The sequence below is a fragment of the Felis catus genome, chromosome C1 (assembly GCF_018350175.1).
Source record: "Felis catus isolate Fca126 chromosome C1, F.catus_Fca126_mat1.0, whole genome shotgun sequence".
Lineage (NCBI taxonomy): Eukaryota > Metazoa > Chordata > Mammalia > Carnivora > Felidae > Felis > Felis catus.
In genome coordinates this window covers 65,193,871-65,207,492 of record NC_058375.1, presented here as the reverse complement: position 1 = coordinate 65,207,492, position 13,622 = coordinate 65,193,871, and the positions used below count along the sequence as shown (strand labels likewise).

Below are 13,622 nucleotides of genomic sequence, written 5' to 3'. Positions count from 1 at the left end.
TAGAAAGTCTACGCTATGGTTAAGTCCAGCCAAACTATGCACTGAATACTTAAATAGAAAAAGAAAATAGAACAATTCCAAGTGTATATAAATAATATGTAATTTTCCAATTATAAAACCAGAAGAGAACATGAAAAAACCTACACAGGTGATATAGACCACAAATTGATTAAGTAAGAACAAAACTATGTGAAATTGTTAAGAATGCTGTAGGTCATTTTCCCTCTAAATTATAAAACAGCTACCAAGATATTTTGTGTGTATATGCCTTACATACTAAAATATACTGCGTCCTCTCTCCCATAAAAATGTTTAGACATCTGCCCACCTACTACATACTTTTCTACATTTACTTCATTGTTTTCCTTCTTAGAGGCATGTGCTTTTATTTAAACAATACTTTTATTTGCCTTTAGGGTGTTTTGAAGATAACGGTAAGTTTTATCCTTTTTTCCTAAATGAAGAAGTATGTCATTTCAGGTCACTTGGGTTCGAAGCAATCTAAATCCCCAATTAATCTCTTCCAAATATACATACTCAGTTTTCATTCTGTTCACAAATGGAACCCTAACCTAAATACTTCAAGTGTAATTTCAGGGGAAAAATACTGTTCAAAAGCCTAGATAACGCATTCCTTTGTTGATGCTAAATATAGTCATCTCGAGATGACACACATTTTGACAATGATCAGTCTTACATATCAAATTTTCAAAAATAGCACAGATTCCATTGAAGGTGAACAAGAAAAATGGCTCTTCACTACATTCAGCTGAAAAGGGATTTTGAAGTGTGAATCTTCCACTAAAACCGAATTTTGCCAATTTGAGGGAAACCGGATTTAAAAAAATTTTGTTGCAGTTTTTGCTTAGGGCTCCTTAAGGGAGTTGTTGTAGATAAAACACACAATTTCCCACATTTTTCTTTAAATTATTCCAAAGTATAAAAGATCTTCAAAAATAGAGAACTAACAGCTGTGAGGAAGAATCATAACTAGTTGTATTAAATAATCAAAGTTCATTTATACTAAACATATCTCAAAAAAACAACTGTCCCTCAGTTTGATTAATTATGCATTTTCCACCTTGGCACACCTCAAAACTCAGAAGAATTTCAAAGACTTAGTGTATTCTGAGTTTTCTTACGGCAGTAATCCAACCTGTAAGGGGGGGGGGGCGGTGGGAATAATGTGGTTCACTTAATGACGTGTGACTAAGATGGCATAAATACTCAGGTTTACTAATCGTACTACCCAACACATAGTTATGCTGTGACTCGCAGGCCAATGGGCCCGTTACACAAATTCATTAACAAAATTTAGCTGATGAATGATGCTCCCATGGCTTTGCTGATGGAACTATTTCTCATGGCTTACTTCATTTTTTCTACCTGCCTCTTTCCCAAGGACAGACATTTTGTTAGGACATACCCTTATGCTATTTTTACCTTATTCTCGCTCGCTCTCCACCGCACCCTCCCCCCAGCTCTCTTTGTTTCGCGTTATGGTCCTCAAATAAATATAAAATGAAGGTCTCGAAGCCACTGCGATAATCATAACCTCTCAACTTCGTTATTTTCTTTACAAATGCCAGTAAATTCTTAGCACTGTAGAGCGTTTCACAGTTTACAAACAGTTGGAACGGCGTGGCGTTTTCAAAAAAGAGAGGACAAGGGAGGTCTACAGAGGTGACCACATTACGCACTCCACTCCAACTTCCCACTGTAGTTGCGCAACCCCAACATCCCACCTCGGACAAAATAGCCTCCAGAAAATACTTTGGAGGGAGGGGGTAGCTGATGGGCTGTTAAATCACATATTACTCCCCAACCTCCGCAGGGACGCACCAGAAAGGATTTCTCTTAAAAACAGCAGGCATCGCTGGCGGCGACGGAGACCGCTCCGGGGGCACGTGGGGGGGGGGGGGACGCCACTGAACTTGGAGCCTGCTTGGACCCCGAGGGGAGAGCGAGGGGACTGGCACCCACTGCGCTCGCGGAGGGCCGTTCCCTGCAGGAGTAGGGAAGGCACCCGAGCACCCGAGTTCCGTGCGACAGGGCACGGGCGGAGCTGAAAGCAGGGGAGCGGGCCGAGGAAATCGCCGCTAGAGCCCAAGGCCGGCTCGCGCCGCCAGAGGCGCAGACCCGGGCCGGCACCCCGCCGAGTCCGCAGGACGCGGCTCCCTCGGGCCGGGCCGGGCGCGCAGCCACAGCTGGCCGCAGCCCCGCGCGCTCAGGGGGCTGCGGCTCAGCCCGGCGGCGGGGCGCGTCTTCCCGCAGCCCCCGCCCCCGCGGGGGACCCGACACCTCCGTGTCCGCCGCCCCCGCCCCACGTTCCCCGACTGCTCTCACCAGCCCGGAGCCGACGAGCAGCGAGTGTCCTCCTCGCGCGCGGAGAGGCTGTGCGCGTCCTGCGCCTGGGTGCGGGCAGGGGTCCGGGCGCTCCGGCCGCTGCCGCCGCCGCTCCTGCCGCTGGGAGCCCTCTGGCCGCCGCCGCCGCCTCCAGCAGCAAGTTTCCATAAAAGTCCTGGTGCGCAGCCTGTTCCCGCATTCCAGGCGGGCCCAGCGCCGGCTGCAGCTGTTCCAGAACACCAGGCCAGTTCCCCCAACCCCCACCTCCGCCGTAGCGCCCGGAGGGGGGTGGAGTGTCGAGGAGGGAGACTGGAGAGGGGCGGCGGCTGCCAACTTTCCGCCAGAACCTGCCGGTCGCCCGAGTCTGGGTCGCCGAGCCTCTCAGCGGGGTTCTGGCCTCCACCTCCCGGCAGGGACCGGACACGGGAGGCGGCCTCCCCGGTGGGTAAGGAGTGATGTTGGAATGGGATTCACAGACAGGCTGGAGCCGGCTCCCCACTACCCACAGCCTGTTGGCCCTGGGGCTCGCTTCTCTCAGCGGCTCTTGCAGTCTTGGCTTCTACCCCGCACGCCGAGCCACCACCTTGTCTTCAACGAAAGCATGACTTTTGACCAATTTTTCCTTTGTTGCTGAGACCATAGGGCAGCAGTCCGGGGACCACTTCGTCTGGCTGTGGCTGTCTTTTTCTTGGCTTTCGTCTTGAACTCCAAAGAGAGTGGTGATAGAGAAAAGTGGAAGGAGAAGGGGGAGGGAGAAGAAGAGGTTTAAAACACACACACACACACACACAACTAAAAGCGAATAATACTTATATAATCGACCACCTTTCCCTAGTTAAAGGCAAATCATCTCTGGTCTTTTTAAACTAAAGGCACCTGAGAATGTTAGCACCCACACGCCTTTTCAACCAGCCTGTCAGTTAAACCCATCAGACAACCCACGAAGGGGGGGGGGGTTCTGGTTTGGGAGATCTTCAGTTTTTCACTGCATGCACAAAATAAATAATAAAAGAAGAAAGAGAGAGAACGAAAAAAAGAAAAATATAAAAACTTTATTGAAGTAGCATCCACAGAGATACAGCAGGGACAAACACTTCCAACTTCCAGCTCTGGACGGACAGTGGTGCTCAGGTTATATTTTCAGGGATATTGAAAAGGCTTTCTACTCCCAGCTGTAGCTTTTCTTCTCCACCCCATCACCATACACTCAGGATGGAGATTTATTTTTTAAGTTTATGTATTTATTTTGAGAAAGAGAGTGTTCATGCTACAGTGTGGGGGTGGGGGAAGGAAGGGGCGCAGAGAGAGAGAGAGAGAGAGAGAGAGAGAGAGAGAGAGAGAGAGAGAGAGAGAGAGAATCCCAAGCAGGCTCCACACTGTCAGTGCAGAACCCGAGGTGAGGCTCAAACTCAAGAACTGTGAGATCATGCCTGAGCCAAAGCCGAAAGTGACTTAACTGACTGAGCCACCCAGGTGCACCATGATGGAAATTCTTTTAAGAGGTCTAAGCTGGGGGTGGGGGGGGGGGGAGCGCGCCTGGGTGGCTCAGTCTGTTATGCAGTGGACTTTGGCTTAGGTCATGAGTTCGAGCCTCACATCTGGCTCTCTGCTGTCAGCTTCGAGCCTGCTTTGGATCCTGGGTCGCCCACCCCCCCATCCATCTCTGCCCCTCTCCTGCTTGCATGCGTGCACACTCTCCCAAAAATCAATAAATGTTAAAAAATAAAATAAAAGGCGTAAGCTGATGCAGCACAGAGCCTGCTTAAGATTGTCTCTCCCTCTGCCTTTCCCTCTCCTGCTCACGCGCACGTGTGCGTGCTCTCTCTAAAACAACAACAACAAAAATGAAATAAAAATACAATATCCACTCACCCCATTCACAGCATTCCCTCCTTTCCTGCTGTGGTTTTATCCATATTGCATATCACTAAGTACAATGTTTATTGTCTGCCCTCTTCCACTAGAATGTCTGATCATGATGGCAGGGCTGTTTATTTATTTTGTCAACTGCTATATCCTCAGTATCTAGAACTGCATATTTGTTGAATGAAAGAATGAATAATGAATTGGTGAAGGGAGAAGAAGGCCTCCCATGCCTTGGATACCTACTAGAGGGTTTTCTTTTTTTTTTTTTAAAGAGACCGAGACAGAGCGAGTGAGAGAGGGGCAAAGAAGGAGAGAGACAGAGAATTCCAAGCAGGCTGTGTGCTGCTAGCACAAAGCCCAACTCGGGGCTCAAACCCACAAACCATGAGATCATGACCTAAGCTGAAACCAAGAGTTGGATGCTTAACCAACTGAGCCACCCTGGCATCCCCCTATTAGAGTTTTGTAGGAAGAATGAAGCACTTTGTCTAATGAGGTGAACCCAGCAAGTGGATTATCAGTTAAGAGAGCTTGTACTCGCTTCTTTAAATCATAAAAATAAACGCATACTTATAAGTTGGAAAGTTTCAGGAGGAAAGGGGTGGAATGAGAGTTCATAATAGGGAACACTGACACAGGTTGGGAGTGGAGGGAAGGCTTCTCTGAGAAAGCAGCATTTAGGTGGACAGCAGGAGCATATGTTGAAGTTAGGTAAGTGGGGAGTGGGGAAAGAGGATGTCATGCAGAGAGATCAGCTTGTGCAAAGGTCCTGCAGCCAGAATGACCGTGGAAAGTTTCATGAACTAAAGAAGGTTGAGGGAATGGTACTGAAGGGAGCAAGGGGGCGAGCTGGACCATCTAGGCCACCTGTCTAGATTAAGTTTAAATAGCTGTTTCAATTACCGATTTAGAATGTTTCTCTAATTGAGGAATGAATAGCTTACACCTCTTAATTTTAATTTTATTTGTTTATATTCAGAGAAAGGGGGGGCAGGGGAGAGAGAGAGAATCTCCAAAAAACTCTGCTCTGTCAGCACAGAGCCCGTTGCAGGGCTCGATCTCACAAATCGTGAGATCATGACCTGAGCCAAAATCAAGAGTTTGTCGTTCAACCAACTGAGCCATCCAGGTACCCCAAACATTGTACAAAAGGGGTCCAGAGAAGAAAGATCCTGACATGTTCTAGAAAGAGCAAGGAGGCTTGTGTGGATGAAGCTGAGTGGCATAGGGTGAAAAGAGGAAGTAGACGAGGACAGGACATAGCAGGGCCTTTTGTCTAACATTGTAAGGACTTTGGCCTTTAAGATGGCTGGCCATGGTGGATTGTGAACAAAGTAGTGACATGATCTGACATATTTTTAACATGTTCACTCTGGCTGATATGCTACAAATACACTAGATGAGACAGGGAGACCAATTACAAGGTGTCCAAAATAACCAGATGACAGGTAACAGGAGTTGGGACCATGGTGACACCTGTGAAGACAGAAGTGCTTGGCACTTTTTTTTTTCTTGGTACATTTAAAAAAATGTAGAACCAGTAGATTTTGGCACAAGATACAACATGAGGTGTGAGGACAAAGTTTTTGGCCTGAGGAACTGGAAGAATGGAGTTGTCAGTTGTCAAGTGCTGGCAAGAGGAGGTTTAAGCCACTGTGGTCAGGAGCTCAGTTTTGGACATGCTAAACTTAAGACTATTTGAGGGGTTCCTGGGTGGCTCAGTCAGTTACGTGTCCAACTCTGGATTCTGGCTCAGGTCATGATCTCACAGTTCATGAGACGAGCCCCTCATTGGGCTGTGCACCAATGGCCCAGAGCCTGCTTGGGATTCTCTCTCTCTCTCTCTGTCCCTTCCCCACTCACACACACAGTCTCTCTCTCTCTCTCTCTCTCTCTCTCTCTCTTGCAAAATAAATAAGTACATAAATAAAAAGAAAAAAAAGACTATCTGAAATCTAGGACTTGCCATTTTTTAATAAACATACCTCATATACCTATCATGAATCACTTGGGTTTATTCTCAAACTTGATTATATCAGTTGCACGTTATTGAAATGACATAAACATTACAAAAAGCAATAAATGTGAAAGTAAGTAATGTTTTTACAAAAGCTAGGATGAAAGCTTTGAAGACTTGATAAAGGCAAATAGATTATAAAAATTACCATCAAGCTAGGTGGGGGTAAGACAAAGTATAGAAGTGGCTACAAAATTAGAAAACTAGGGGGACTTGGCATTCATTGCTTCCCATGTAAATTTTTTCTCCTTCAAAAGTAAGGGAAACTGGAAATCCCAGATGATGATTTAGATGGATAGTTTATACAACAAAGATACCTCAGAATACCAAACAGATCCATACTCGTAGTGAAGGCCTTGACCCTACATCAAATTATTGCCCAAAGAATATATATTTATTCATTTAAAGTATCTACCTTAACTATATATAATGTATTATGATTCCCTGCGATGGTATCCAGCCACTAAGATGACCCCAAATGATCCTGCCTTTTAATGTTCACACCCTTGTGTAATGCCCTTCCGTATTGTGTCACGGTTGTCACAGTTGGTCCGGGTGATCAATAGAACACAGCACAAGTGATGATGTGCCACTTCCAAGTCTAGATTATCAAAGATACTGTGTCTTTTGTCTTGATACCGCTTGAATTGCTCACTCTGGAAGATGCCAGCAATAGTTTTAAAGACACTTATGTAGGGGCACCTGGGTGGCTCAGTCGGTTAAGCGGTTCGTGAGTTCGAGCCCCGAGTCAGGCTCTGGGCTGATGGCTCAGAGCCTGGAGCCTGCTTCCGATTCTGTCTCCCTCTCTCTCTGCCCCTCCCCCGTTCATGCTCTGTCTCTCTCGGTCTCGAAAATAAATAAACGTTAAAAAAAAAAAAATTTAAAGACACTTATGCAGCCAAGAGGCCCACATGGCAAGAACCTAATACCGCTTAACGACAGCCATGTAAATAAGCAAATCTTGACGGCAAATCTTCCAGTCCGGCTCAAACCTTCAAATGGCTGCAATCTCAGGAGACATGATAAGCCAGAACCACCAGAAACAGCCATTCCTGGATTCCTAACCCTCAGAAACTGTGAGATAATGTTTGTTGTTTCAAGTTGCTAAATTCTGAGATAATTTGTTACGCAGCAGTAGATAACAAACACACCTGCTTTAAACTACTTTTTTTTTTAAGTTTATTTTGAGAGACAGAGAGTGGGGGAGGGGCAGACAGAGAAACTCCTCTGCACTGTCAGCTCAGAGGCCCATGTGGGGCTCGAACTCACAAACTGTGAGATCATGACCTGAGCTGAAACCAAAGTCGGATGCTTCACCAACTGAGCCACCCAGGCTCCCCTAACCTTTTTTTTTTTTTTTTGGATTTTTGAAGGAGAGAGACAGAGCACAAGTTGGGGAGGGGCAGGGAGAGAGGGAGACACAGAATCAGAAGCAGGCTCCAGGCTCTGAGCTATCAGCACAGAGCCCAATGTGGGGCTCGAACCCACAAACTGCGAGATTATGACCTGAGCTGAAGTCAGACACTTAACCGACCGAGCTACCCAGGTGCCTCTAACCTACTTTTTTTTAAAAGAGAGAGACACACAGAGAGAGAGAGAGAGAGAGAGAGAGAGAGAGAGAGAGACAGAGACAGAGACAGGGAGACAGAGGGAGAGAGAGAGAGAAAGAAAGACTTTTAAGCAGGCTCCACACTCAGTGTGGAGCTCAATGCAGGGCTTGATCCCATGACCTTGGGATCATGACCTAAGCCGAAATCAAGAGTTGGATGCTCAACTGAGTCACCCAGGCACTCCCCTACTTTTTTAAATTAGCCATCTCCTAACCACATTAAGGATCCAGTCCTTTTTAAAGTCTGTGGGCCTATTTTCTCACAGCGCTGTTAAATAAATAAATTTTTAAAAAATCAACAAAGTTCTGGAAATCATATATTTCAAGTGCTTGCAAATGTCAAAGTGCTCCTCTATAGTCAAGTATTATGGTATTACTTCAAACATAGCAAATCATAAAAGTTCTGTAATCTCCTATATATAAATGTACTTTGTGAAAAGGCTTTTGTGACACACATAAGAGACAGTTAAAAGCAAAACGTTGAGGTGATATTTGATGTACCAGTTACTTTGCTATGGCTTTTAAGCAAAGAATAAGGTGTCAAAGAAGGTTTGCTTTTTTCTTCTATATTGGAATTCAGTCTTCCCTGCCCAAATGATGAAGGTTACTTAAAGGTTTTCACTGTTCAGAGGCAGGGGTAAAAAACACCACCACCTCAGCAGACAAGAAAGCTGTGCAGCCTGATCAAAGATAGCAGCATGAGGAGAGGGAGAGATTAAAGGAGAAGACGTGGCAGGATAAAGTACTACAGAATACAGAGTATAAAAAGAAACACTTTGTAATAAAAGTCAAAAGTAGCATAAGAACAGTAGGGAAGACAGTGGGTAAACCAAATGAGTTAATAAAGATTTCCAGCAAAGCCCTACAAATAACGTAACAAGACACTGACATGCTTGCACAGACGTATTCTAAACAAACCTGAAATTTCAGAGATGTTTAAATTTTTTATTTTTGTTAACTTACGTAATCTCTACACCCAGGGTGGGGCTTGAACTCACGGCCCTGAGATCAAGAATTGCGTGCCCTTCAAACTGAGCCAGCCAGACGCCCCCAAACTCAGTGATGTTTAAAATACAAAACATAAATTCAGGCAGCGGGATTGAGGATGGCAAGGAGGGTGCTGGATGACAAAGAAAACAGAAGTGGAGACAGAGATGCTGCCCCAGATCCCAGCCCCATTTCCGTGCTGGGAAGAGAGTGACCTCGCACTTGTATGGCAGGTGCTGTTTATGGCCAGATAAACCGTTCTTTGCTGCCTGGTGCTTCCAGCGGTGTCCAGGCAACAACCCCCTCCTTGACTGACTGTATCTGAACTCTGATGAGGAAGTGGTGGGAAATGGGATGTCTGAATAGAGACAGATGCACAAACATCATTCAGATAAATTTGTATCGTTTGACAGGATTGCCAATCAAAACACTTTGTTAACTGAAACACAAGTACTTGTGGGGCACCTGAGTGGCTCAGTAAGTTAAGCATCCAACTCCTGATTTCTGCTTGAGTCATGATCCCATATTGAACTCTTGCTGGGCGTTGAGCCTGCTTAAGATTCTCTCTCTCTGCCCCTCCCCCCAATTGCACGCATGCTCTCTCAAACAACAACAACAACAACAACAACAACAACAAATCCCAACTCAAGTACTTTGGCTTCACTCATCAGAAAACTGTCTTTTCTCCCACTCAGTCCATAAAGAAAACATCTACTTTGGCACTTGATTCCAACAGTTCTGCAGTGTCGGTGTTCCCTGTGCCTGTGAACGTGATCTTGCCGACACTGAAAGTTCCTGTATGTCGGGGTCTGATGAGACAAGTATGATCTTGCAAAAGTATATAAGCATTGTATAAAATAGTCGATACCTCAGTAAGATGTACCGTCAGTTTTTTTTATTTGGCAGTAGCAGAAATACGTCCATGTTACAGAGCTTATTTTGGCTAAAGAGCCGGTACAATTTTTTTCTGCTACAGTAGTGTTTCACTTTTACATAAATTAGTAGGTACAGTCCTTACATTTAGGAAATAGACACATTTACTAATATCAGCCAAGTAAAGATAATACATGGTTGTTCTCAAACTAAGCAAAACAACACAATACAATCATTAGGAACAAAGAAAGAATGCCCCTATTTCCATTAATCATAGATTATATAAATTCTTGAGTCCCAGAGAAATTTCTAAATATGATTAATCCAAGCAAAAAACAAAAGATTTGAATTCAGCCTCATTCTTATAATTACTTTGAAAGATATACTCCAAATAATTTCCTATATGTGTTCATATTAAAATAAAAGCAAATTATGTCATGAACATAATTAAAAATTTCTGATTATGAAAGGTCACAGAGAAGTATATTAAATGTTACTTTGGCATTCCTATTTCAATGTTTAAAAGGATAATAAACATTTTTATTATTCACACATTCTTTTGTGATGCAAATAATCACTCTTTAGGTAATCATTTAAGTAGAAAACGTGACCTCTTTTTTTTTTAATTGAAACATAGTTGACACACAATGTTGCATTAGTTTCAGGTGTGAACATGTTACATCTTAAGGCAAGAGAAAGTTTGTAAATATTTTTTTATAAAGTCAGATAATTTAACAATAGAATCAAAATAAAGGGATGCAAATAAACAGTACTTTTTTCTGAGAGAAAGTTTTTTGAAGCTGACTGTAACAGGATGAAAAACTTGGCTTCTTTTAAATAAAAAAGTAATGTCAGTTTGATATTTAATAAATGTATTATAAGCCTTCGAGAAGAACTAACTAGACTTTTAGTTGAACAAAAACATAGAGAAACCAAAATAGAAAAAAAGTTAGCAAATATAAATCACCTGAACACTGACTGATCTTTTTTCTTCCAGAAAACAGGAAGAAAAAGCCATTTTCTCGAATGATTTCAAGGCCCTTAGCATATACACAGGGGAGTGGATATTAGTAGGACTCATGATGGCAATGTTAAGTGTCAAACAGGGTTCCTTCCTAATAGGCTCTAGACTAGTTTAATCCTTTTTTATTATTACAACATTGTTTTAGCTGTTTACCCCAATATCAAGGCAAACTGAAACTGGTACATATGTGTTAAGCACTCTTCTATGGTCAGAAACTGTTTTTGAGAGATGTTTCTTTTAAAAAGTTCAAGTTTCTTCCCTTACAATAGAGAGGTTTTTCCTATACTTACTACCCTGAAGTTCTACTTGGTCACTCTTGTCTCTTTCATCAAAGGCCACAAAGAAGCATTTTGCTAAAATAGTAGCTACACAACTGACAAGAAACTAATCAAACTCACTGATTTTGAGAAACCAACCTCTTGAATATGGGTGGCTTTTTTTTTTTTTTTAAGGTGAAAAGTAAAAGAGAAGATAAAACACCTTCTGGAAAGCTATTCATCTTATCTGATGAAATAAACTCCCCAGAGTCATCTTATGTAATAGCAGCATTATTAAATAGTGCAATTCTTCAAAATAGGTTTAAAATAATATCTTCCTCAACTAAAAAAGTAATTAAGTTTACTTCTAGCTTTGTTTGTAAAATCACAGCTTAGAACATTTAGCCTCCCTCTCCCCCCGCAAACAGGAAGATTAATATAAGCAATAATTGTCCTGTCTACACAATGATGGGAGAGTGTGTGTGTGGTGCGTGTGTGTGTGTGTGTGTGTGTGTGTATACACGTGTGAATCATTCGAGGCCAGGGGTACCTCAACAAGAAACTAAAAATACAAGAGATGAATTAAAAAATAAAACAACACATAATGGAATTTTTAGTTTTGATACTTCTAATGATATTCCTCCATCAATAATAAAAGTTATGAATAGCCAGTTGTTAAATTACGAATATATGTAAGAAAGGTCAGGAGCTGAATATCAGAGCAATATTTCATACTGTTTAACGCTCTAATCCACATATTATGGAACACAGTAACATGAAAACAGCATAAAGATTCTGAAACTCGTATTTCGTAACCAATAGTACATAAATATGGCACATATGTAAATTTAAAACCTTAAAAGATTATGCTTTCCTCCTCACTTTTCATTTCCTACTTATTAATCAGAAACTAGGCACTTTAATCTAAAAATTCATTTTTAAAAAATATACTTTAGATCTTTCTGGGTAACTCACTCCTAAAATAAATAAAGCCCATCTCAGGAGCATAATCAATGAACCCCAATCCATTGATTTGCTGAGTGAGCCACTTTAAATAAGTGGTATATGATTTAGACACAAAATTAATACAGCTCTGAATGTATCTAATATACCCTGAAGAACCCCTCATATGAACAAGCCATTTGTTTATCTATTTATCATAAAGGACATGAAATATACTTCCATGCCATTAAAAAATATTTTGTTCAACTCAGGGGGAAAAAAACCTTTAAGACCTCACTAAGATTCAAAGTATGAATATTTTAAAAATAGGGGCATAATATGACAAACCCCCAGTGTGCTACGTTATGTAGAAAGAGAAAGGAGAAATTATTTTACTGTATCCAGATTAATACCTTCAGATATTCACTGGGAGATAGTCTCAAAACTACAGACACAAAAAATCTTAATTACCTCTCACAGTTAATAAATGTTATCTTTTTAATCAATATTCATTCAAAGGAAAATGCTCTAATCTATAAAAAGATAAAAGAAATTTCTTCAGTCTCTATTCTAACTTATAGGCCCAACAATAATATATTTTGGAAACTGCAGTAAATCTAATGTAAACTTCTCAGTGTCAATTCATTTAAGTGTTTTATAAGATAGCCATGACAATTTCTTTGATTCAAACATAAGCGAATGCACAAGCAATAATGTAAGCAGTACATATTAAACACCACTACTGCCCAAACTTGATTAAACAATGAATAACTTTACAATGAAAAATACATTTTCAGGCAAAGTTAAACTTGTTGACACAAGGAGTAATATATTCTTACATATGTGGGCCACAAAGGTCTTGGCTAAAGTGTATATTTTCAAGGTGCAAAGCATAAAAACAGAGCTTTTGAAAATGATACTGGACATTGCAGACAGCTTCAAGACGACATATCAATTAACTCCCAAGTACTGGTTTCAATTCAAGCAGTTTTTCTGTAAAATATATAACATTTCACCACACTTAAATTATTACCTAAAGACTAGAAAACATCATTTTGGGTACAGTACACAGGGATTCAATGACAGAACTTCTGTGTAAATATAGTAGGATCACTCGTTCTTTCCTAGATTTTCTTTTCTCTCCCTGAGTCCATATCCCCCAATTCCTTATAACGTGTGTTACAAAATCAATAGTTACCTTAAATATTTCATAGCACACTCAAGTTGTATGGTTTTTATGGTACTTATTGTACTTTGGCTTCCAACAGGCCACTGGACATAACATGACCATGACTACTTATACAACTACTTGTATGCCTCAGTGCGTCAGCCCCAAGATAGGCCAGTAAGAGTTCAGTGCGGCGAATAAGTAACTGCATGAGGTCTTCGGCCAAAGTCTCTATACTGGAATAGCGCACCTTCTCGAAGTCAAAAATGTCTTTGAGAAAGAAAAGAACTTGATTCTGGAAAATGAACACAAAACAGGTTGGTACTTAACAGACCAAAAGTGTATTAATCTAAATAGCTACTAATATTGTAACAAGCGTAGAATTAGTAGTCAGAAGACCTGACTCCAGTGCTAGTTCCACATCCACTGGAAAAGGGACCTTGTACAAATGCTTAAACCTTTCCTGGGTCTCATTCTTTTTCTGTAAAATAAGGGATAATACTACTTGTTCTCTGTACCACTCAGAGCCGACA

At 41.8% G+C, this 13,622-nt stretch overlaps 2 protein-coding genes across 8 annotated transcripts in view; both read right to left on the bottom strand.

Annotated features, from left to right (window-relative positions):
- NEXN (nexilin F-actin binding protein) overlaps nucleotides 1-2,473 on the bottom strand; it is a 51,396-nt gene extending 48,923 nt beyond the window's left edge. For all 6 annotated transcript variants that reach the window (XM_023258841.2, XM_023258840.2, XM_045036061.1 and 3 more), the window contains exon 1: nucleotides 2,347-2,473. The gene's annotated coding sequence lies outside the window, so the exon portion shown is untranslated. The remainder of the gene's footprint in view (nucleotides 1-2,346) is intronic.
- Nucleotides 2,474-9,705: 7,232 nt separating this feature from the next.
- Nucleotides 9,706-13,622, bottom strand: part of MIGA1 (mitoguardin 1) — a 105,849-nt gene continuing 101,932 nt past the window's right edge. For both annotated transcript variants that reach the window (XM_011284922.4, XM_019837270.3), the window contains exon 16: nucleotides 9,706-13,384. In XM_011284922.4, the coding sequence (XP_011283224.1) occupies nucleotides 13,166-13,384 (219 nt within the window). In that variant the 3' untranslated portion in view covers nucleotides 9,706-13,165. The remainder of the gene's footprint in view (nucleotides 13,385-13,622) is intronic.